General features: G+C 47.4%; 1 protein-coding gene across 1 annotated transcript in view; it reads right to left on the bottom strand.

Annotated features, from left to right (window-relative positions):
• The window catches only part of COL15A1 (collagen type XV alpha 1 chain), a 108,246-nt gene extending 92,840 nt beyond the window's left edge, over positions 1-15,406 (bottom strand). The window contains exons 1-2 of the mRNA XM_047066906.1: positions 15,396-15,406; positions 15,234-15,319 (exon numbers count right to left, since the gene is read on the bottom strand). Coding sequence (XP_046922862.1) covers positions 15,234-15,319; positions 15,396-15,406 — 97 coding nt within the window. The remainder of the gene's footprint in view (positions 1-15,233; positions 15,320-15,395) is intronic.
• Positions 15,407-25,580: the final 10,174 nt, after the last annotated feature.

The following is a 25,580-nucleotide window of genomic DNA, read 5'->3' as shown; positions in this document are numbered from 1 at the left end:
CGAGAGGGGAAAGCTTCTTGCAGCCATGAACACATACACACAGCTATTCATTCATCCAGCATTCACTGAGTGCCTGCTGTCCAGCAGGCACTATTCTAGGTGCTGGAGATCCAGCAGTGACAGACAAACAAGTTCCTTCCCTCATGGAACTGACAGTCCTAGCACAAGAGCTTCGGAGAGCAGTAATTTTCATCTTGTCAACAACAACAAAAATATTAATAACCCCTTCCACACACAAGTGCATTAGGCATTTGCAGATGGAGAAAATGTTTATCCAAGAGTGGGTTCTGACACCCACTGCCATAATTCTGAGCCTCCTCCACAAGTTAGGGACCTCAAATCTATACACAGCATCATCTCCACTCAAGCATCCTACCATCAGGGAGAGGGGACCCTATTCCTGACTATCTGGGTCTAGCCAAAGAGCCCCCCAGAGCTTGGAAATGTAATTAAAGCCTCCTGCTTTATCTCTAAAAACCCTCAACTTTTGCACTCCACTCCATAATATATGTGTGCTGTTCCTTTTAGTATAAAATGTTCTAAATTATTCCCCAGTTATTACTGGACTTCCCACCCCACCCCAAGTTACCAACCTCTGAGTAAAGTGGATGCAGAAAATAAACAATGTGGCTTTGCATGCCACAGTCACACAGCCATGGACCATGACCACAGCCAGTTTGAGAAGGTCTCTAGGGGAATGGCCTAGACAGGAGGGGGTAACGCATCATCTATATCCCACCATTAAAAAAATTTTTTTGACATTTATTTATTTTTGAGAGACGGAGAAGGAATGGGAAAGGGGCAGAGAGAGAGGAAGACACAGAATCTGAAACAGGCTCCAGGCTCTGAGCTGTCAGCACAAAGCCCGACACAGGGCTCAAACTCACAAACTGTGAGATCATGACCTGAGCTGAAGTCGGTCGCTTAACTGACTGAGCCACTCAGATGCCCCGGTATATCCCACCATTTTTAAAGAAGTTACTCTCTTGCATAAACACTTCTAAAAGTTTCCCACCAGAGTTATTTACTTCCAAGATCTTGTTTCTGTTCCATGGGGGGGAGAATTAATTCTGCATTGTGTGTTTATGGACGCACGTTCGGAATACAGAGATCCAGAGAGAGACAGAAATCAAAAGAGATAATATCATATCTGGATGGGCTTACAGCTGGTCCAATCCCTTCATTTCATAGACAGGAAGAAGCTTTTCAAAGCCAAGGCTAACTGGAGTCTAACTGCAGAGGGCAATTCTTAGAATCCTTTCCCCATGTGACATTCATGGCCTGTTGGTGAGGCAGCTGTGACAGGCTCCGGGTGGCCGGGGCTCTGGGTGGCTCTCACTCCAGCCCTGCTCCCCTATCATTTTGCTGCAAATCTCTTAAATGCACTTCTCCTGTGCAAGAAAGAGATGGAGACCCCAGACCCCCATCCCTAGAGCAGTTTGCTCTCTGCAATTACAGGCACCAGCAGGGCAGGAGGCAGGACCAGAGGCCCCTAGCCCATGGATCCTGGGCTATGAGCACTGCATGGGACCCATGGGACTGAGGGAAGCCAAGATGTTGGCCCCACTGGAGGCCAGGTGTGGGGAAACAGTTTCTGGATGGAGGTTCTGTGTTCATCTCCAGACCCCCCACAGCCTCCCCTCCCACACCACGCTCAGGCTGCACACAGGCTGCTGTTTCCCCCCTCTCCTCATTCTGATCCCTTGATCTGGAACATTCCAATCCTCTTCCAACCCACCAGCCCCACCCCATTTCCTGGCTAAATCGATTCAACCCTCACATCTCATCTTAAATGTCTCTCCTCGTGGAGACTTTCCTGACACCCCGGTGCTGATGAGAATGGCCAGGTCTGTGCTCTCATAGGTCCCTGTACTTCTTCTTAACATTTGTTTACCATTTACAAATATTTAGGGGGTTTTCATACAATTATTTATTTAGTGTCTATGTCCCCCATAGACTGCCTGCTCCCAGAGGGTGGGAACCATGCCTGTTTTGTTCATCATGTGATGCCCAGCACATACCACATTGCCTTGTAGGCCGTCAATGAATATTTATTCAGTAAAAGTGAGTGAACAAATGAATGAATGAAAATCCTACCAGATATGGCAGGCAGGATGGTGAAGTCTAAGGAGGCCTGAAAGTTTACAATTAATTGTATCCCACCCTCCCTCCCACCCTGGCAAAGTTCTTATTTAGCAATATTTCACTTTTCCCCACAACAGAGTATGGCTTTTTATGTCCCTCCAGTGGAAGGTCAATGATTCCAAAGATGAATGGCCTCATCCCAGCCCTCCTATCCTTGGCAAGACGGATTTGCACGTGAATTCTGATCCCTAATGGAATGAATCAGGTATAAGCACTGTGCTCAGAGCTTTGGGGACATGATTTCATGTCCTCATCACAAGAACTCTGAGATGGGTACTATTATTATCTCCCACTCTACAGATGAGGAAACAGAGGCTAGAAGAGGATTCGTAAATCATCCAAAGTCACCAGCTGGTATGTTCAAATCCTAGAACTGCAGCCAGCTCTGTCTGATCCCCCAGCCCCAGCACTTAACCACCATGCTACAAAGGCCATGTACACACACATCCCCCAGCACCTGGGTGATTCTAACCTGGGGCTTTGCATTTTTTCCCCTTTTTTCCTTCCTTCCTTCCTTCCTTCCTTCTTTCCTTCCTTCCTTCCTTCCTTCCTTCCTTCCTTCCTTCCTTCCTCCCTCCCTCCCTCCCTTCCTTTTTTCCTTCCCCCTTCCTTCCATCCTTCCTACCTTCCTTCCATCCTTCCTACCTTCCTTCCTTCCTTCTTTCTTTGAGAGAGAGAGAGTGTGAAGGAGGAGCAGAGACAGAGGCAGAGAGAGAGCATCCCAAGCAGGCTCCACGATGTCAGCACAGAGCCCGATTCAGTGCTCAATCCCATGAACTGTGGCATCATGACCTGAGCCGAAATCAAAAGTCAGATGCTTAACTGACTGAGCCACCCAGGCACTCCGGGGCCCTGCCTTTCTAACAAGCTCCCAGGTGATGCCAATGTGCTGGTGCAGGGACTGTTTTGAGTATTAAGTCTATAAAGGAGAAAAGACGAAAGAGGATTTCAGCAGGGCAGGGAGAGTATTCCAGCCCGCAGGTAGGCACTAGCAAATGCTGGGTGAAGGGAACATACTTGTGAAGTTGAGATCAGCAAGTATCTTGATGTGGCTGGAGCCAGGGCATGAAGACGGATAGGAGGGGCAAACAGCCTGGAGCTTCAGCCCAAGGAGAGTGGAATTTCAGGTGCTGTAATGGAACGCATGGAAGGGTTTTTAAGAGGGGGCACGACATGATGGGACCTGTGTTTCAATGAGCCACTCTACTTGCAGTGAGTGCTTGAGGACGGAAAGATAGAGGTCCTACCAGCAAGGGAGAAGCTACAACAATCCATTAGAAGACAAGACACAGGAGTGACTCTGGGCAGATGGATGCAAGCAGGAGATTAGACACCAGAGACATTGAAAGGGCAAGATCAATTTCTTTAAAACAAAGCTGCAGGACTCTTTCCAGGCACTAACAATTTCTCAGCCAGTCCATGCCCTGGGACAACCACACAGAGCTGGTGGCAGATGTAAAATCAGGTGTGGGGCACCTGGGTGGCTCAGTCGGTTAAGCATCCGACTTTGGCTCAGGTCATGATCTCATGGTTTGTGAGTTCGAGCCCCACACCAGGTTCTGTGCAGACAGCTCAGAGCTTGAAGCCTGCTTCAGATTCTGTCTCCCTCTCTCTCTGTCCCCCCCCTCCAACTCATGCTCTGTCTCTCTGTCTCTTTCAAAAATAAATAAGCATTAAAAAGTTAAAATATAAATAATAAAAATAAAATAAAATCAGGTGCATACAATTCCAATGAAGTCCCAACAGTACTCTTAGAAATGGGGCTCACCAACCACTTCTTCCAGTCCAACCACACAGTCTCCTTGGTGAGCCAGGCTTCTCCTGTCCTCGTACAGCAAGTGTCTGAGTCTGAGAATGGAAGTGACTTGGTCAAGCTCCCACAGCCGAGCCCAGAATCGAGGAATCTGACCACTAGGTTACTGCTGTGCATTTTAGAGAACTTGCCCCAGCAGAGAAAATGAACACATTCAGCTGTAATCTGGTATCAGCCCACACTTGCAAATATTAAACAAGCAAAAACATTCCACTTCTCAGACTGGAAGTTTACATTCTAAAAGAAGAGGCGGGTTGGGGGGGAGACCCTGAAATGGAGCCATCTACTCCAGACAGTTAAACCTGAAGTAAAATTAGAAAATGTGTCACATGGAAAAACTCTGCAGTGAGAAATGGTTTCTGCCCCCCTCCCCCCTTTTTTTCTTGCTGTGGGAGAGTGAGTAATTTGGCATTTTAACTAGACAGGGGGAGAGGGCAGCTTTGGTCTCTGCTTTGTGCCAAATACACACAGTTGTTGGGCACAGTTCTGTATCCTGACTTGCAGACTGGGATGGAGTGAGGCATCTGCCTAGCAACCAGACGAACAGGGATGAGGGCCACTGAGTTCAATTCTTTTCCCCAAGTGCCACAGCATTTGGCCATCTGAACTCAGGCATCCTATAATATTCATGCTAACAGTGCTTTTAAGGGTTCACCTGCTCTAACCCCTTCACTTCTCAGATGGGAAGCCGAGGCCCATAAAGAGGCAGAGAGCTAAGACAAAAGAAGAACAGGGGAACATCAAAGCTGAGCCTTTGGGAAAGTTTCTTCCGTGCCTCCCCCCACAGTTGCCATACTTGCCTCCTGAATCTAGGGGAACCCCTCCATGGCTGATGGTAACCTGAATGTACCAGGCTGCCATCAGGTTATTCGTTTAGTGAGCGTTGCCTGAGTACCTGCCAGGGGCCAGGCATGGAGCTAGGTACTGGGGGTACAGGGGATAGAATGTCCCCAGTTTAGACTTTTGAGGTGGCCCTCCCCCAGATTCTAGCTACTTTGGAGTTTGTGTGGTTTGAGGTCAGGCTATGAAGAGGAATATTCTGGGAGACAAAGCCAGAACACCACATCGGTGGGACATCCAGGGTCTCAAATGCCATGCTAAGAAGTGCTGTAATCCTTTTCTATGGCTGCTATAAGAGATCACCCCAAATTTAGTGACTTATATTAACAAAAGCTTATTATCTTACAGTTCTGTAAGTTAGAAGTCCAACACAGATCTTATTTGGATAAAAAGCAAGGTATCAACAGACTGTGCTCCTTTCTGGAAGCTTCAAGGGAAAATCCATTTCTTGCCTTCTCCAGCTTCTAGAAGCCACCTGTGTTCTTTGGCTCATAGCCCCTTCCTGCATCTTAACACCAGCAAAGAAAGCCGGTCAAGTTCTCACGTTGCATCTCTCTGCCCTCCTCTCCTGCCCACCCCCTTCCATTCTTAAGGACCCTTGTGATTACATTGGCCCATCTAGATAGTCGAGGATCCTCACCCTCTTTTAAGATCAAATGATTACCAAGCAGAATTCCATCTGCAGTCCGAGTTCTATGCCATGTGACCTCATCTAGTCACAGACTCTGGAGATTAGGACGTAGACACCTTTGGAGGGCCATGACTGCCTACCACAGGTGGTCAGCATGGGAAGATGACAGAGGGTTTTCAGCACAGGTAACATAATCAGAGTTGGTTTTGCAGTGCTGCTCAAACTGTAACGTGCATGTGAATCACTGGGGATCTTGTTAAAATGCAGATACTGATTTACTGGGTCTGTAGATGAGACTGGAGATGCTGCGTTTTTACCAACATCCCCCACGATGCTGATGCTGCCGGTACATCTGAGTAGCAAGAAGCCAGAAGGCTACTGTCGCCGCAGTTGGGCGGCGGTGCAGTGTAGGGTGGAGGGAAACAGACCCGTGTGCTGAAAATAAAGACAGAAGAAGCCAACTGCTACGATGTACGGCTGGGAGGGGAACTTCAGATGGAGTTGTGTGTATGATGCCACTGACACTGAATGAACTTAGGTTCGCTTTGTCACCAGCTTTTGGGCTCTCTAGACTTCTATTCTAGAATGGTTATAACTTTCCAGCACCCAAAAGAATACCTTCATTTTTCTTCTGTGACATGCATGCTATCCCTGACATATCTGTTATATCCAGTCCCTGCTCTCACGCCCACTTTGGTCCCCACACCATCCATCGCAGCGGAGGGCTGCGGGTGGTCTTTCAGCAGGGCTGGAGGCACACACAGACTTCGCTATGGTCAAGGGTTCATAATGCTGGGTTTTCACTAAGATCTCCACAGTCCCAGGCTTTGAATGACTCATTCATTAATGTATTCAAATGCTCATTGTGTCCGTTTGGTGCCATGTCAGATGCTGAGGAAACATGGATAAATAAAACAGGGTTCCCGCCCTCAGGGAACCCACAGACATGTGGGAGCAGGGAAGGAAGGAGGTATTGAATGGGTCCCCAATTACAGGCCCAAGGCTTACCTTGTTAGTCTTCATAGTAGGAATTATTGACCCAATTTACAGGTAGGGATGATAAGGGAAAGGGAGGTCACTCAATGGGAAGTAGCAGAGTTGAGATTTGAACTCAGGACCCAGGCTCCCAGAGCTCCTATGCCTGAGCTACACCCCCTGAAGGTCCCTCTGGGATCCAGTGCGAGCTCTGTCACTCACATGTGTTGCAACCACAGACAGGTACTTTCGTCTCTGGGACTCGGGATTGCCACCTCTGAAAGGGGGCCCTTGGACTGCATGGTGTGTTCTCAACCCTGGCTGCACCCTTGAATCACACCAGGAGCTTTTCAAACCCGCCAACGACTAGACTTCACCCCAGAGGAATTCAGAATCCTGGAAGTGAGGAAGGCTGGGCATCACATCATTCTGAATCTCCAAGTGATTCTAAGGTGCAGCCAGGGTTGAGAACCACCAAGGTCCTTGAACATGACCTCTGGAACTCCAATTTCCTGAAGAATCCTCTTCTCTTCCAGCCCTTACAAGGCATGTGCAAAATGAATGAATGAAGCAGGAGGGGAAAAGGGAGGAAGGATTCCCGACTCCATTCAACTAAGGACGATATGAGGCAGTAATGCAGCACTGTCTCTTTACCTGCTGTCCTTTTCTCCTTTTGGATTAGAGAAACAGCAGCAGCAGATAAAGGAGGGGTGAGCCAGTCTTGTGTGCTGCTGCGGGAAGTGCAAATTACTATCACCTTCCCAAAGAATGCAACAGAAGCTTTCAATATGGGCATGCATCGGGCCAACAATTTGTTTAGGAATTTATGTTCGGAAATAACTGCAGAAAAGGTCAAATCCAGAGCTACAAGAGTAGGGTCATCATGATAGTGTTTATAACAGTGAACAGCCAGAAAAAGTCTGAAGGCATATAAGGGGGCTAGTTTAATAATGGGGCATACGTACAATGAAATATTATTTAAATTACAAAGGACGTTAGGAAATAACATTTAGTGTCCCAGAGGAAGTGTTTAGATGATTACTAAGGAAAAAAATGCCGAGCAACACAACACAATGTTGACAGAATGATCTATTCTTTTTATAACGTATGTGCATATTTCAGCAAATAACTTTGAAAAACTGTCCACCAAATGTCAGCAGCATCTGTCTCTGAGTCATGAGATAATATGTGACATTTATGAACTCTTTTCACCCCCTAGGTTTTTACAATGACTATTTTTTTTACTCTCAATTCTTTTTGACATCATTGAAAAAATAAGTCTCCTCTTTCAAAGGCTGCTTCCCTCCCCCTGCCTGCCCCATCTTCTGGCGGAAATAGACACCCCTACTTTGGTAGTGCTGAGGCTTGCTTGCACCTCCATTAGGACACACAGGATCAGTTCCCCAGCATTTAAGCCAGCTGTTGCTGCACACTGGTCTCTACTACTGAACCAGTAGTCAGTTCTGCTGAGTCCCTCTAGGACGGGTGCTCAGTCCAATGCATCTTTTTAGTCACCCACCACCCACCCCAGAGGGTCTCAGAGAGAGCAGGCGGCCAGGAAATACGGGAAGAAGACAGAAATCTATATATCTACAAATGTATATATCTCTATAGTAGCCAGAACACAGAACAGGGAAGTTTTTCAAAGACTTTAGCAGATGTTTGCTTTGTGAAAAGACTAGTTGAAAAAGCCCTCCTGGTGGTAGATGGGGCTTTTAAGCTGGGCCCCATTTGAGTGCCTCAGTGATGGAAGGATGACTCCTGGAGAGGCTTAAGGCAGGGCTACTCCCTGCACACCAGACTCTAGCTAAGCTCCTCCAAACCCAGGAAGAGGCCCCCTAATACCTGAACTCAGGGATCCTGCTCATTTGAGGGAGATATGCGGACCCTCAGAACAGATTTCTTCCCTGTCCAATCTTAAGTCATCCATGCCATGCAACAAGTGCAAAAATGAACTGGGTTGGATGAAACTGGTTCGGTTTGGGTTGGCTTGGCTTGGGTTGGGTTGAGGTGGGTTGTACTAGATTAGGTTGCATTGAGTTAAATTGAGTTCTGATGGGGATAAGGGGTGGGATGCACTCATTAGGTGACCCCAGCCTCATAACTCCCTCATTAAATCTTGCCCAATAATAGGTCTGGACCTTCTCCCAGGTTCTGCTCTAACCATAGACTTTTTCTCTCTTGAGCTGGGGTGGAACAGAGGAAGGTGGTCAGCCAGCAAACCTGCTCCTCCCAACGCCTCTGCTGCATCTCAGCTCCTCTGGGCTCTGTGTCGACAGCAGCAGCTCAGGCCCCATGATCTGCTGCTCTGACTTTGAAGCCTTATTTGCCATCCATTCTCCTTATTGCACATTAGCGTCTTCAACTGAATCTCACTGTAAGATTTCTTCCTCTTTGATAACCCTCACCTGCTCACCACCCCGCCAACACTCCCAGTATCCAATCATATCATGAAAAACCTGGGTGATAAATCAGTCTGTACTAAAAAATGTATGGCTTAATGAACGAGACAGGGGTGACTTCCCTTACCAGATTTTAAAATATATTATGAAGCAACAATGATCAGGGCTCCTGGATGGCTAGGTCGGTGGAGCCTCCGACTCTTGACTCAGCTCAGGTCATGATCTCACAGTTTGTTGGGCTCCACACTGACAGTGCAGAACCTGCTTGGGATTTTCTCTCTCTCTCTCTCTCTTTACCCCTGCCCACAAAATAAATAAACATTTTTTAAAGCAATGATCATGAAGACCATGTGGGATTTAAAAAACACACACATGCATAGGTACAGGGAAGTGACCAAAGTAGAGGTTTGAGAAAAAATTTTTGACCATTAAAGAAACAAACGTATATGATGACAACCAGAAGCAACATGATAATTGGTTAATAGCTCACATCTTAATTAGTGTTTTGGAGAATCCTGAGTACCATTTTGAAAAAAAAAAAAACAAAAAACAACTGACTTCAGATTATACCCTATGTAATCTATGTAATTTACCTAATTTATGGTCCGTTTTAAGTAGGTCAAGCTATAGACATTAAAGGAAACCTTGAAAACAAACTCATATATTTAGCTAGCAGAGAAAAGATAAGTGTACAACTCTGGACAAAATGGAGGCCACTAGGAATAAGATGAGTGGGGATAAACAGGAAAACAAATTGTTTATGCAATTAGATGTAATGAAAAGAAAATAAAGAGCAAAGTAACATTAGCATAAATTCCTAACTAGTTATTAAAGTCACTAAAGGAGAAACACCTAAAAGCCCCATAATGTACCCTCATTACTCAGCCATGGTCATCCCAGAGTTGGCAGAGCTGTGGAAGAATCGAGACGAATGACAATCCACAGATGATATGGTAAACTGGCGCGTTCTCTCCAGACCACGACCTGGACCTACCCATTCACTCCCTCTTTGATTCACTGAAAGGGTTTTCTGAATGCTCGCTCAGGCATTCTGGCATTCAGAGTTGGAAAGACCTAGTCCTGCCTCTTGGAGCTTCCCATGTAGCATGGGAGGCAAACGAATCATCAGTGGTCACGGTCCGGTCTGAGAAGCCCTGGGACCAAGGGACGAGTGGATAAACAGTGTCAGCCCAAAGGAAAAACACCCAACATGCCAGGCAGAGGAGGGCTTCCCAGAGAGGATGCTTAAAGGGTGAATGGGGGGTTGCCAGGTGGACAGGAAGAAAGGCATTCTCTCAAAGAGTGACCAGCCTATGCAGAGATGCAGAGGCGACATCGCATGTCTCATTCTGCAAGCTACCGGTGGTTTGGAGTGAGCCCAAGTCAAGAGGGGCTCTGTGTGGCTGGAGACCGGGAAGCCACAAAGGGCCCTCTGCAGCAAGGAGCATGACCCCCATCTTATGTAGAGTGAGAATCCAGTGAGAGCAATTAAAGGAGGAAGGAAAATGATTAAATTTGTATCTAAGAGAGATCTATCTAAATATGTAAGAAACGTGCAAGTACTTCTGTTCTTTGATGGGAAAGTAAGTCTGGGGTAATCTAGTCAAAAATAATAATAATAATCTAAAAAGAAAACAAAGATCATTTGTCAGAAGATGGTCCCAGCAGCTCTGTTTATAATAATGACAAAAGAGCCAAAGTCCAAGTGGCCAACCGTGGACAAATGAGGCATGACCCACACCCTCAAGGTGCTCCCATGGTAAAGAGAGAGAAATAAACATACTGACAGTACAGGGGGACAATGATGGTGCTGGAAGAGAGAGATGAGGGAATGGGGAGTTCAGTGATGAGAAAGCTTGGCCAGAGAGATGCCTCTTCCAGAGCGCCATTTAAGCTGGGAGGTAGAATTAGGCCTTAAAGAGAGACAGAAGGTAAGAAAGTGTACTCCAGACAGGGAGATTAGTTCACATCATGTGCAAAGCTGAAGAGACTACAAAATCCCAGCACTGCATGGGAAGCTGTGGCTGGTTCAGTGTGCCAGGAGCTTTCAGCCTGTACTCTGCTGTAAAACACACACACGGCACAGGATGTTACCACAGGAATTCCCCATTTTATACAAAACCAACAAGTTTACCCAGTAATTAAAACACTATAATCATTTATATTCATTGTAATTTCTAATGGCACGTCAGCAACAGTAGCTCACTACAGGCCAGGGCACAGGTAAGGCAGAGGCCAGAGATGGGGGGGTCTCAGGTGTGATTCCTACCCACTTTGCTCTCCTTCAGGAAAGCATATCAGACGGCCATGAGCAAGAGTGAGATGATCTGAGGAAAAACCCAAACTGGCTCTGATTAGCATTCAGATTTGCCCCAAAGAAGATTTACAAATGGTCAAAAAGCACATGAAAAGATGCTCAATATCATTAGCCATCAGGGAAATGCAAATCAAAACAATGAGGGACCACTTCATACCCACTAAGATGACTGTAATTATAAAAAGTGTTGGCAAGGATGTGAAAAAAATCAGAGCCTTTGTACACTGCTGGTGGGCATGTGAAGTGGTACAGCCACTGTGGAAAGGAGTTTGGGAATTTCTAAAAAAAAAAAAAAAAATCTAAGCATGTAATTACCCTGTGACCCAGCAGTTCTGCTAAGTATATATACCCAGATTAATGAAAAGAAGTACTCAAATACGTGTATCAAATGTTCATAACAGCACTATTCACAAGAGCTAAAAGGAGGAAACAAATCAACGTCCCCATCAATGAAAGAATGGATAAACGAATTGTAGTATATCTATTCAGTGGAATATTATTCAGCCATTAAAAGGAATGAAGTACTGACACTTGCTACAAAATGGACGAATCTCAAAAACATTAAGCTAAGTGAAAGAAGCCAGACACAAAAGGCACATACTTTATGATGCCATTTATATGAAAGATCCAGAATAGGTAAATCCATAGAGACAGAGAGCAGTTTAGTGGTTCCCAGGGGCTAGTAGGATGAGGATGGGGGCCATGGGGAGTGACCACTTCATGGAAATAATGTTTTTCACTCTTTGGAGAGATGAACATGCTTTGGAACCAGACAGAAGTGACAGCTGTACAACAGTTTGAATGGACCGACTGCCACTGAATTGTACACGTGAAAATGGCTAGTTTTGTTATGTGAATTTTACCTCAATAAAAAAGTCAACCAGGATAACCAGATGTCCTATAAATATATGAAAAGGTAATCAACTTAAATATCAGGAAAATATAAATTAAGACTATAGTAAGGGGTATCTGGGTGGTTCAGTTGACTTTTATCTGACTTTTGCTTTCGGCTCAGGTCATGATCTTGTGGTTTATGAGTTCAAGCTCCACACTGGGCTCTGTGCTGACGGCGTGGAGCCTGCTTGGGATTCTCTCTCTCACCTTCTCTCTCTGCCCCTCCCACATGCTCTCTCTCTCTACCTCAAAATAAATAAGTGTAATTGAAATAAAATCTTTTTTTAAAAAAAACACTACAGTAAGATTCTCCTATGTACTCATTAGAAGGGCTGAAATTCAGCCCAGTGACAAGATCAAGTGCTGGTGAGGATTTGAAGAAATGGGGACTCTTATACCCAGTGGGTGACCACGCACCTCAGTACCACCATAGTGTAAGATAGTCTGGCACTGTCTGTGCAGTTGAAGGATGAACACACCCTGTTACCCAGCACCCCACTCCTAGACACAGAACCAACAGGGATATGTGCACATGTGCACCAAGAGACATGTACAAGAATGTTCCCAAACCCACCACTGTCTCTGCCGAAATGGAAACAACCCAAATATTGGAGACAAATGAATAGATGATGTACAGTATGTTAATACAGTGGAAAATTATGCAGCAACAAAGATGAATTAACTACAGCCACACACAACAGTATAGACAAATCTGAAAGCTGAATATCCAGTGAAATAAGCCATGTATAAAGTTCAAATTCAAGTGGAACTGTAGAATCTGGAGATGCATGCTTAGGTACTAAAGTTATTTCTAAAGAATAAGGAAGCAATCACCATAAAAGTCAAGGTGATGGTTAGCTCTGAGGGCAAGGAGGGAACAGTCACATCCAAGGGGCACAAGCTTCTGGGGCTCTCCTATTCTTGACCTGGGTTATGTGGCTGTTTGCTCTGTGATAAACACTTGGGCTGTAATTTTTGTGTGCACTTTTCTGAATGGATATTATATTTCACAATAAAACAGTATAAAAAAAAGTAAATAATTTGCATATATCGGGATTTTATTAACAGAAACAAATAACTTGTGAAACCACTGCCCTTGTCCCCTAAAACCACCTTCTTATCTGCTAAAATAGCAGGTGTTCCAATGACACTGTAACTTTACTAGCTCAGCTATGACACATGAGGGGCACGAGGATAGGTGTAGGGGATAGGGTCCCATTGACAAGGATCTCTTCAAACAGGGCAGGCCAGGAAAAACCCTCTAGAGTTGGGAAGCCTTGAGACTTTGGACCTCGGTTTCCTTATCTGGAGCACAAAGATAACAGTCCCAGTCCCTGCCTCCTGGAGCACTTTTGAGGATTGGATGAATGTAACCCGGACATACCCACACCTCTGCCTGAGCATATAAAGTGGTTTGCTTATAACTGTTGGCCTTATTAAACGGCATGCAAAACTGGGCTTGCAGGAGGATATCTTACGTGTCTAAGAGTTTCTGCAGAGGCCCAGAGGGACACTGAATACCCATCAGTTGCAGATGGCCCTCTCGTGGCCCTTTCCAGCTCCTGGCGGTTTCCTGCCACTCCCTTTTAACGCTTTCGATGGGAACAGGGTTTCCTCTGTGTTGTTTCTAACAACTGACTTGACATCAAGGGGAGCCTTCAAACACAGGAGGAGAAAGAAACACCAAAGTCTCTTTGCTCAGAATCTTCTTCCTTTTGGAGGCAGGGGTTGCAGCAAAATTCACGAAAGCCCATGAAACACAGGCCGTCCTCTACGGCTGAGCTGGCAGTGCCCTATATCACATGGGAAATTGCAGCGTTTCGACATGGGGCATGGCGCTGAGAAGCCAGAACTGTGCTCCCTCTGCCCTCTGATCTACAAGAAATGCCAGCCTGGATGTTCCGGTGGGAAAAGTGGCCAGAGGCCAAGGAGACAATGGTCTAGGTTGTCCCAGGCTTTCTCTGGCATACAAAGAGTTAACCCAGGCCACCCCCTCAATCCTCAGTGTCCTTCAAAGGGAGAGAGGTTGTTGCCCCTTCTCCTCAGACACGTATTTTGTCCAGGCTGTGTACTGATCTCCTAAATCCAGGAGGGGTGGGACCCTTTGGAGAACACAGTTCTGCAAACTGGGCATGGAGAAAGGGCTGAGGGTGGAAGGACGGGAGCCTAGGATCCCGGCTCCAGTCCTGCCTTTTGGACAGGCCACTTGCTAAGCCTCCCTCATCCTCAGGGTCCTCTGTAAAAACTGCCTGCATTGCTTTCTAACAGCTATTGCAAGGATCGACCCATAGTTTCTATCGCTTATTTTGTGCCTAGTATGTGCCACAGTGTGGAAAGCGTATTACCTCTAATACCTCTTTTAATCTTCACAGCATCCCTATGAGGAAAGGTGGTCTAATTATTCCCGTTTTTTGGGGTGAGGAAACTGAGGCACGAAGAGGTGAAATCCATTGCCCAAGGTCACCTAACTCAGCCACGCTTCAAGCCCAGGCAGCCTGAACACAACTTAACCAAAATCTGTTTTAACTCAGACGCTACTAGTCATCCACCCTGCTCTGGGTCGTAGTGAGGAAAGTGAGGCTTGTGGAACAGAAGGGTACCAGATCCCCTGGCTCCCCGCCGGTAGTTCTTCTCATCACCCTGGGCGCCACTGCCCACCATGGATGGGACTCCTTCAGCTAACTCAGGGGTAAGTTAGGCATCGAGGCGATTCAGTCCCGTTATTTCTTGCGCGGCAAAGGCGCCAGGTGTCTCTGCTAGCGATCACGCGGCCGCACCTGTGTGCAGAGCGGGCACCAGACCTGTCCTTACAATGAGCCAGCCGGCACGCAGGACCTGCGCGCGGGCTCCGGGTGAGCTAGAGCTAACTGTCCCCTCGGAGCCGCTGGCGCTGCCCCCGTACTTCCAAAGTCCCTCTGTGCCCACGACTGCAGGGGCCGCGCCCTAGCTGCACAGCGTCCAGACCGCGCGCCACCCGCCCGACAGATCAGGGACCCCGGTTCGCCCCTCGCATCCCCTTCACCGCCCGGGGAAGCGGCGCCGGGAGCGCCAGTGCGCACAGAGCGGCGAGGACTCCCTTTTATGTCCAGGAATGAGCGCGCACCGCAGGCACGCCCGCCGCCAAAAACCAACTTCCCCGGGGCGCGCGGAGGCAGCCGGGGCCACCCCCGGGGCGCGCGGAGGCAGCCGGGGCCACCCCCGGGCCGGGTCGCTTACCTGTCGCGGAGCGGGTCCGGGTGACAGAGGGGAGAAGCGCGGAGACCGAAAGCAGCAACAGCAGGGGCCACCACCGTCCGTTCCTCCTGCGAGAAGTGGGGGGCGAGAAGGTGAGGCGGGCGGGAGGGGCGAGGGCCCGGGGCGCGGGGAAGCGAGTCCTACCTTGGCGCCATCTCGCAGGCCCGCCGAGTCCCCCGAAGGCACTGTGCGCCCGGCTGAGCGCTGGCCGCCGCTCGCCCTTCCTGCAGCGAACAAAGGCGGCGCTGGGCAGCGGAGGCGGCGGCGGCGGGCAGGCTCCCGGCTCCCGGCTCCCGGCCCGCGCCCTGAGTCACCCGCGCTCTGAAACCCGACTCCGCCGCGCCCTGCGCTCGCCCGCGCGCCGCGCCGCGCCCACCTAGGCCGGCGGCGCCGCACTCACGCCCCGGGGGTCCCGGCCGCCGCTGCCGTCCCCACGCCCCTTTCCCCCTTCGACGGACGCGCGCTCCCGGCCGCGGCCGCCACCCCGGGCCGCCTTATGTAACCTTCGAGAAAAGCCCCGTGCCCGCGCCCGTCTGGGTCAGCGGGACTCCGTTCCCTCCCGCCCTAACGTCTGTCCGGGTCTGAGCTGCCCCGCGGCCAAAGCACTCTCCTTTCATGGACCAATGGAATTCTCTCAACAGCCCAGGGAGGCTGGAGTCACTGTGATTTCCTTAAATGACAAATGAAGAAACTGAGGCTCAGAGAGGCCGGGAGAATATACAAGGGCACACAGAAGGACTGAGCTCCTAACTGCTGTGCCTACCCTGCACGCCTGACACACGAACCCCACGTGAATGCCCAGTAATGGCCCCGTGATATATACAAATCCATGCCGCAAAGATAACTCTAATAAAAAATTGAACGTATCTGATATTTCCAAGGTTTTCCGCTGTATAACTTGCCTGCCCCACCCCCCTACTCCCAGCATGGGAATGTAAGTTTCAGGAGGGCAAGAAGATACATTTGTTTTGTTAGCTGGCTAAAACAATACCTGGTGGTAGAAATGCAAATAAACATTGGGTGCCTGAAGGTGAGAGTCTGAGTGAGACACCTCTCCAGGCACGATGATGATGTGGGAGAGGGGAAGCAGTCTCAGCCATCCCTGGTATATGTGACTATCCCACGGGGACAGGGCTTAGCACAGGGTCTGGCACTGGCCAACCCCCCACACGGTGGCTCTTTATTATGATTACCAGGCACCACAGAGTAAGGTTTTGGGGTGGGAGGAGGCACCACGGAGGCACAGTTCTGAAGCCTAGCAAGCCCCAGCAATGGCTCTTCCTGACGCACCAAGGAGCCACCGTGGGCCATGGCTCTGTTGTCAGCTCCTGGGTTTCATTTCTAGTAATCCGAGTTAGGCCCCCAGAGATAGGAGGGGATGGATATACTAGCTAACATTTATTGAGTGCTGATTATTTCCCAGACCCTGCGCTAAATGCTTTACAGTTTCCGCCCACTATCAGAAAGTACAGTGGGCCTATGAAATCTTTCATGAGCCAAAGCAGTGTAGAGTGAAGAAGCAATTACCATTAATTTATACGGAAAAAAGTTTTAGCATTCTCAGACCCCCAAAAATTACCCCTCTTAGGTTTTTCTGAAACCTTAGGACACATCTTGCTAATGATGCCCAAAATAACTCGAGATAAAGCACAGATGCTCACAGACACAGTCAAAAGCTACAGCTGAAAGCTGCAGCCGCTTGATGCTGAGATGTCTCCTGGGGCCCATCACACTCTTGGGGTGCTTGCCACATCTTTAACAGCTTGCCCAAAACACTGAACGCTATTTTCGCTTTGCTCCTTTTTTCTGCAACAGTGAAATTGCTCTTCAGATTTCTTTCAGTTACTGAGAACAGGTATTCCCGCGGGTCTTTTGTAAAAGCAAAGTGGCAAAATGGGAACTTTTGGAAAGCAGAAAATACCTATACCTGTGTTACCTCATTTAATCCACACTACAACCCTGGAAAGGCAGTACTGCAATGATCCTCATTTCATGGATGAGGAAGCCGAGGCTTAAAACATGCCCAACCTATGCGTGACAGTTGCCGATACCCATGCTCTCCACCACTCAGTCACCTACCTGCACGAGAACAGAGGGTTAGACCCACTGGAGATGCGCAGCACTCTGGCATGACAGGGTTAATGCCTGCATGGGCAGTGAGGGCTCTGAAAGAGCTCCAGCCCGAGGTCAGGAGCTTGTTTCCAGTCCAGTTCTTGTCTGGGCTACAGAGTAAAGTTGGGCAAATCCTGACATTTTCTGATTTTTTTTTAATTTCTTCATCTGTATAGTAGACACGATGATCCTGACTTGGGCTGTGGGTCTCTCGATATGCAACTTGCACACCACAGTGCTCTGTCGCTTGTAAATGCTGCACATATCTACAGATCTGGGATTAATGTGAACACTCTTCAGAACAGGAAGAGAGCAGCACGTCCTGGAGAAAGCTGGAGAGGCTTCAAGAGGAGAGTGAAGTTCACCCCGGCTCTGGGTCTGAGGAGAGTTTGAGGGGGATACATTGGAGGAAGGGGAAGGCAGTATTCAGAGAGATGCACTCTCAAGCAATAAATGGATAAAAATTTCCTGGGTTGCAGAGGGTACTTGTGGGCAGGGAAGTGTTACAGAGCCAAGACCTTCAATGACATGCCAGCTGATGGGTGTGTGCATGTGGACTTGAAATCATGGGTATTCCCTGAGCGTTGTGGAATCCCAGAACATTTACAATGGACAGAGCCCTGCGAAACCTGATCCAGCCACCTCCCTCCTGTCCCCATTTTATTGATGGAGAAACTGAGGCTCAGAAAGGCCATGCAATTTACCAAGTCAGAGGTAAGGGCAGAGACACATAAGAGAAGGAGAAAATGGGTAAGGTCTTGAAATGTTGCAGAAGATCCTTAAAGGTGGTGAATTACCTGTCACAAGAGAGATACACCTCTTAACAAACAAGAGGTCCCTGAGAAGGTAGGAATTATGAACTGGTACTCTGGGATCATGCTGCCTGGCGAATCCTGGCTCCATTCTTTATGAGCTATAAGAAATGTGGGCAAATCTGTAAGACGAAGGTGACAATGAGTTTTTCCTATCAGCTCTTGGAAGGATGAAGATGTTCCTGGGATGCAAAGCAGTTATCAGTGTCTGGTGCACGATAATGCTCACTGAATGTTAGCGTCTATAATTGATGGTGGCGAGATTCTGGCAAGGGGCATGTCTGCAAGAGAGGCGAAACCCCAAACCCAGCCTTCAAGAGGCTGAGGCACCAGCAGCCAAAGCAGCCATAGAGCTAGGACGGCCCCACGTGGAATTAACTCACGAGCCAAAGCACATTCTAACAAAATTGTCTGCTTCAGTCTTCTTTCTTCATCGGTTCGTATTCTCTGTGAAGATGAATTCTCTCCCACGTGCAGCCATTCTTATTTTAGTATGAATCACTAACCATAGGGAATTCGGTCTCTTAGTTCTATATTTCTCTATTGCTTATAAAGTATCACATCAACTGGAAATATAAGTGACTTTCTTAGGCCTCAAACTTAGAATATATTTCTACATTGCTTAGAAAGAGCCACATCAACTATAATTGTGTAATAGGTCTATGGCTCGTTCTATTTGACTGTTAAAACCAGAAGTTGTGAACTGGTGGCCGTTGGCTCAATTTGGCCCACAGGTTTTGTTTGGCCTGTCTGGTGACAAGCTCAACATTAAATTAGTTGGAAATGTTTGATAATTAAGTGATTTTATTTATTTTATTTTTTTATATATAGAGAGAAAGGGCACAAGTAAGCAAGGGAGAGAGAGAGAATCACAGGAAGGGAAGAGAGAGAGAGAGAGGGAGAGAAAGATAGAGAGAAGTAGGGATCACCCAAGCAGGACTCAAGCTTGCCGGAAGCGGGACTTGAGCTCACCTATGTGAGACTCGAGCTTACTTACGGTGAGATCCGATCTGAGCCAAAGTCAGTGCTTAATGACTGAGCCACCCAGGCACCTGATAATTAAGTGATTTTACATTAAAGTCTAGATTTCTGGCTTCTTTTTAAATTTTTGGAAAACCTGTCAACACAGGGCCTGAATTCCCTGTGCCAACAGTTGATTGGCATTGAAAAGGGGCTGCTACTTTCAGTTAAGAAAGTGGTCTGCCATTTGCCCTGGTCCCCACCACTCCCTATGTTCCTCAGCACCAAAGATATGAATCATTTGCCATCACATGCACTTTTTCTTTCTTATAAAAAAGAGAAGAGTGGAATAGATTGTGTGCTCACGTCTCTGTTAAAAAATGGGTAAAAAAAAAAAGGTGTGTATAGATAAACAGGGAGTCAGGTTTCAAAAAACATGTGCAAGAACACATTTCTGCATTTTACTGTATAAATAAAGCATATCTACCTTGAAAAAAATGAAAACCAAGATGCTATTATGAAACAAACCTTGTCTCCCTCAGGTATGTATGTTACAGGAAGGATGAAGGCATGGCTCCGTTTTGAGTGGTGAGCTTTAATTGTGGTCCCATTTATGGTCCAGGGTCCATACAGGTGGTCTCACACTGATGATGGTTTGATTTTTCAACTCTGTGATGGTATGAAAGCGATATGCATTCAGTACAAACTGTACCTCAAATTTTGAACTTTGATCTTTTCCTGGGCCGGGCATATATGTTCTGATCCTCTCTCGTGGTCCTGGGCGGCAACAAGAAGCTGCAGCTGCCAGCCAGCCAGCGACCACACGGGTAAAGAGCCAATACAGCAAAAAACAAAACAAAACAAAACAAAAAACAACAAACGAACAAAAAGAGCCAATACAGCGACAACCATGCTGTACCCATGCAACCACTCTGTTTTTCACTTTCAGGACAGTATTCAATAAGTTACATGAAATATTCAATGCTTCATTATAAAACAGACTCCGTGTTAAGATGATTTTGCCCGACTGTAGGCTAACGTAAGTGTTCTGAGCACATTTAAGGTGGGATAGGCTAAGCTACGATGTTCTGTAGGTGAGATGTATTAAATGCATTTTCGACTTAGGATATTTTCAACTTACGATGGGTTTATCAGGACCCATTGTGAGTAGAGGAAGATCTGTATGCATAAGGCAGCAGGTTCCTTTACTATTCTGGCAGGGAGATCCTGTGTGCACATTTCATATTTTGTTGGTTCTGTGTATTGGATAATATCAAGTTCACTGGAATCTTTATTTTTTCCAATTCACTGGAATCTAAAAATGAAGGTCTCCAAAGCACATTTTCTGTACAAATGACTGGAAACAGATGCATGTTAATATTGTTTTTTTTTTAATTTTTAATGTTTATTTATTTTTGAGAGAGAGAGAGAGAGGGTCAGAGAGAGAGAGGGAGACACAGAACCCAAAGCAGGCTCCAGGTTCTAAGCTGCCAGCATAGAGCCCAATGAGGGGCTCAAACTCACGAACCGAGAGATCATGACCTGAGCTGAAGACGGATGGTTAACCGTCTGAGCCACCCAGGCTCCCCAAATATTGTTCGTTTTGTACCTACTTCACCTGGAAAGGCGGCCCATGTTCGTAGGCAGTAGGGCTCTCATTTTGGAGTTGGGCCCAGAGCTGGGAACTGTGGGCTCAGGCTGAAGGAAGACAGGGAGGGTGCAGGGCATCCAAATGGTCCCAGCTGCAGGTGTGGGAGGGGTGGGGGCAGGATGCCAAGCAAGGCATTTTGCCTCCTGCCAGACTGTGTTTTGAGGGTTTCAGCAATTTCCTTCCATTCAATATGAAGTGGTAGAAATAGCCAAGAGGAAGCCTCATGTCATACCCAAGCAGGTCTTAAATTGTTTACCACAGCTTCAGTACAATCTGAGAGATTAGGACATGTGGAGACGTGGGGATCTTATGTCCCAGCTCTTCCAGGACTCAGCTAAATTACCGTGCTGTTCCATTTTCCCATAATCCACCCAAGTGTCCTAGAAAACACAGTCTCCGAAAACATTCTCCAGACTGTCTCCAGCAGCTGGAAGGGGTACAAAAATCAGTGAGAAGCATCCCAAATTTTGGTTTGGGAAGAAGTTACCAAGCACATAGCACACGTCTTCCTGAACCTGTCTCTTCAGTGAGCGGCTTCCTTGTGGAGCTGTGTGACAGAACGCACACAGGCACCCAAAGCTTGCATCCTCATCTGATTCCATGAGCAGAAAAAGAGGAATAAACTTAGCTAGCTGGCTAGAAAATAATTTACTAGAGTAACTAAAGAGGGCTGCCTTTCGGGTAATCAAGAGAAAACAATGACAGTTTAAGCCCACCAATGCTTTCCACGGAGGAACCTTGTTCTGATGAACACCTTGATGTGTTTGGATGTGCAAAGGAGAGCCAAGGGCTGCATAAGAGAAAGAGATGAATTTGAAAATCTGACAGTCCCAAAAGGAAGAGGACGAGGAGGGAGAGTGTGTCAGACCCTCTTTGGGGCCACTGTCAGTGCTGGGTCCCTGTCCCCTCTTGCCTTTGTCATCCAGGTGCACTACAGGCAAGGGCCACCACTGCCAGCACCTGCTTCCCTTTACCTGAGTGCTTTCTCTGGCCACTGGAGCCCGCCCTACCCACACAGACCTGAAGTGCTGGGGAATTAACGCCGACCAAGAAAATCTTAACCAGTGACCAGCAGGAACTGGTGAATACAAATGTCAGCTCCCTTTCCCACTTGGTGGGAACCCTTAGGCACCCAGGGTCCCTGTCCAGTGCCCCATGCCCATGTGGAGCACCTCTCACTTCCTGCCCCAGGGCTCCCTATTGGTGCTGGCACATGGCGTGATCCACTCAGCATAAGCAGCCTGCAAGTGATGTGGAAATACCACCCTGAGAAGCAAACATGTTGCCAGAGGAAGCCAACAAACACGTTTCTCCCTACCTCTCCCAGATACACTGTCCCGAGAAAGTCATTTATAAGGCATCTCAGAAGATTGTCTCAGGGGCACCTGGGTGGCTCAGTCGGTTGAAAGACTGACTTTGGCTCAGGTCATGATCTCACGGTTCATGGGTTCGAGCCCCACGTCAGGCTCTGTGCTGACAGCTCAGAACCTGGAGCCTGCTACGGATTTGATCTCCATCTCCCTGCCCCTCCCTTGCTCGGGCTCTGTCTCTCAAAAATAAATAGACATTAAAAAAAAGAAAAAGATGGTCTCACAACACAGACATCTGTCATTTAATGCATCTTATTGGCCCCTCCTCCTTCCCCTCCTCACTCCCCTTTCCTTCACTTCCTCTCCCTGGGACTATACTCCCTAATGCCAGAGAAGCACCGAAAACTTCTGCCTCAGAACCCAGGGGAAGACGGGGGCAGAGTTTACCTGTCACTCTCTCACACTCATGTTATCTTCACAGGGTCTCTAGGCAGCTGTCATTTCCATCTCACAAGGTCCAATCAGTGTTATGCTTTCAATGGAGGGAACCAGCATTGTGATCTGTGGCATGTCAGGATGACAGGGTCCCTGTGGACTATATTACAACCGAGAAAAGGAGAATTAACACGGTCCTGGGGCAAAAATGTAAACACGTAGTACTTTCCTTGCCATATGGAAACAAACTGCTTTCAATTTTCCCCACTGATAGGGATTGTGACTGCCCTTGCCAGGTCACGGTGCATTTCCAAGTGCCGAAGGTGGTGTTGATATATTCCAGTAAAGATACCACATCTGGTATAGCAGCTGTGATTGAGGCTACCATCTGGCCGAGTTTATGGCAATCCACTATTATCCACCATAATCTGTTTGGCTTTTGCAAGGGCCATGAAAGCGAATTAGCAGAAACAGAATGGGACTCACCACCCCTGTACCATTTAAGCCTTAATAGTGGGTCTAATCCCTGCAATACTTCCTGGGAGGTGGTATTGCTTCTTACTTACTCTTGAAGATGGAAAAGGGAGGTGGTTTTAAGGACTTCCACTTGACCTTTCTCATCCATCTTCGTAAGTCAAATAGCTTAATACAAGTGTTCTGTCAGAAGCTAAGTATATCTATCGCAATTACATATTTGAGGCCTAAACAGATCTAGAAGGCACAGGTAAATATGTGAACAGGTAGCCCAGATCCCCATGTCACCTACCACTTTGCACTAAAACTCCTTCAATGCACACCTATGGCTTTATGGGTGGTTTTCTACGACCCATAAACAGAGAAGGAAAGAACTTAGGCTGCTTCACAGATGACTCAGTATGATGTGTTGGCACTAATTGAAAATGGAGTCTCTCTGTATTGCAGCCATTTCAAGGATGGCCCCAAAGGATAATCACAAAAAGAATTTCTTCCAGGGGGGTAGAACTATGATGGGACACCTGGCTGGCTCAGTGGTTAAGGTTTTGACTTTGGCTCAGGTCATGATCTCACAGTTTGTGGGTTTGAGCCCCATGTCGGGCTCTGTGCTGACAGCTCAGGGCCTGGAGCCTGCTTTGGATTCTGTGTCTCCCTCTCTCTCTGCCCCTCCTCTGCTCATGCTCTGTCTCTCTCTCTCCCAAAAATAAATAAAACATTAAAAAAAATTTTTAAAATTAAAAAAAGAACTGTGAGTGTAGACTTGGTCGACCACTATGACGAAGGGAGAAGTGGTCTGAGTTACGCGTATACAGAGATGCCTGAGCAGTGTGAAAATGTCTTGGATGTTGGCCAGGGGCCTGAAAGATAAGATTGGACTATCGGGGACCAGGAGATCTAGGGAGGTATATCACGTATTGACCTACGGGAGTGGGCACAAAATGTGTTGGCCTTTGTATTTCACAGTGCTCACCAGAGAATGTCCACCACAGAGGAGACAGTCAACAACCAGGTGGACAGAGTGACTCATTCTGTGGATGAGCCAGGTTCTCTCCTTGGCTACCCCAGGGCTGACATGGTGGAGTGACAATGATGGCAGGGGTAAGTGCTAAACAAAGGCCCAACAACATGGGCCCCATCCCTCTAAAGCAGATCTAGCTACACACACTGTGGCATGCCCAACCTGCCAGCTACAGAAATTGACCGTGACCGCTTAATATGGCACTATTTCTCAAAGACAGCAGCCAGCCACTTAGTGACAAGCCAGTTTCTTCAGATCCTTTCCTGAGATCTTTCTTTTACGAGCATCAACACCTATCTGGATACAGGTTTGCTTTCCCTGACCAAGTACCTTTGCCAGCATCAAGGATGCTTCATTTATCAATATGGTGGCCCATACAACATTACCTCAGATACGGGACACATTTTATTGCAGAAGAGGTGCAACAATGGGTGAATGACCAAAGGATCCACTGGTTTTAGCATGTACCACTTCACTCAGAAGAAGCTAGCTTAATACAATGGTGGAAGGGCCTGTTGAAGGCTCAGCTAAGGCACCAGCTTAGGGACAACACAGTGCAAGGTTGTGGCACTCTCCTCCAGAGTGTGAAACCCACAGTCAGTATATGGTGCTGTGTCCTCCGGAACTAGAGTACTTGGATCTAGAAGCCAAAGGATAGTCAGATTGAGCCCTTTTATCTTCTCTCCCAGTGGTCCACTGAAACTGTAGGCTCTTCTAGACTGAGGGTGCGGTTTCCAGAGAAAAAGTTCTTCCAGAGGCTACAGTAAGGTCACCAAACTTGAAGCTGAGACCACTTGGTCATCTTAAGTTCCTCATGCCAGAGAGCCAGTGGACAAAGAGTGGCTGCATTAGTGGAAATAAGGACCCTGATTTCCATGAGAAGTGTGACAGCAACTACCTTATGAAGGTAGAGAGGAACTCAGGTAATTTCATGGGGGATTTCTTGGTACCTCTATATTCCACACTGATGGTGAATGAAACTATCAAGGCAACTAACAGATCAGACTCTTAAAGGATAAACATCCAGGTCACCTCACTAGGTGAGCAACTCAGACCATCCAAAGTGTGGATCGGAAATAAAGGAAATCTAGAATGGGCAACAGAGGAGGGAAATGGCACTGGCTACAGCTGGGAGACCGTATGAAGCGTGTTTCACCAATTCTCCTGCCTAAAATCTTACCAGAGATTTCAGTTGACTTGATCTTGAAAGGGATTCTCTGACTGGTTGGACTTGTGCGTGAGAACATCCTGTTCTCACAGCATCAGAGGCCCCATATCCTAGTACTGGAGCTGGATCTATTGGGAGGGCATGTGCAAACCTAAGTGGCACAGGGGTGGACTGGATTAGGTATCTCTAATGCACCATTTCAAATCCTCCCAGCATCACCTCCAGGTGACCATTTGTTCCAGCCACGGCCGTTGCTGCAGCGATCACCTCTGTATGGGTTCCAGCCAACCATGGGCACAACCTGGCAGCCTTAACTTACACCCACACTGGGTTCCACCCTCCTGCTTTTGGACTTCTCCATCCATCCTGAAACATGAGGTGCTGCAGGA

Source organism: Lynx rufus, unplaced genomic scaffold (genome assembly GCF_022079265.1).
Source record: "Lynx rufus isolate CCGP_SWC_20201006 ecotype Redwood Valley unplaced genomic scaffold, mLynRuf1.p SCAF_10, whole genome shotgun sequence".
NCBI classification, from domain to species: Eukaryota; Metazoa; Chordata; class Mammalia; order Carnivora; family Felidae; genus Lynx; species Lynx rufus.
This window is presented reverse-complemented; position numbering and strand designations above follow the sequence as displayed.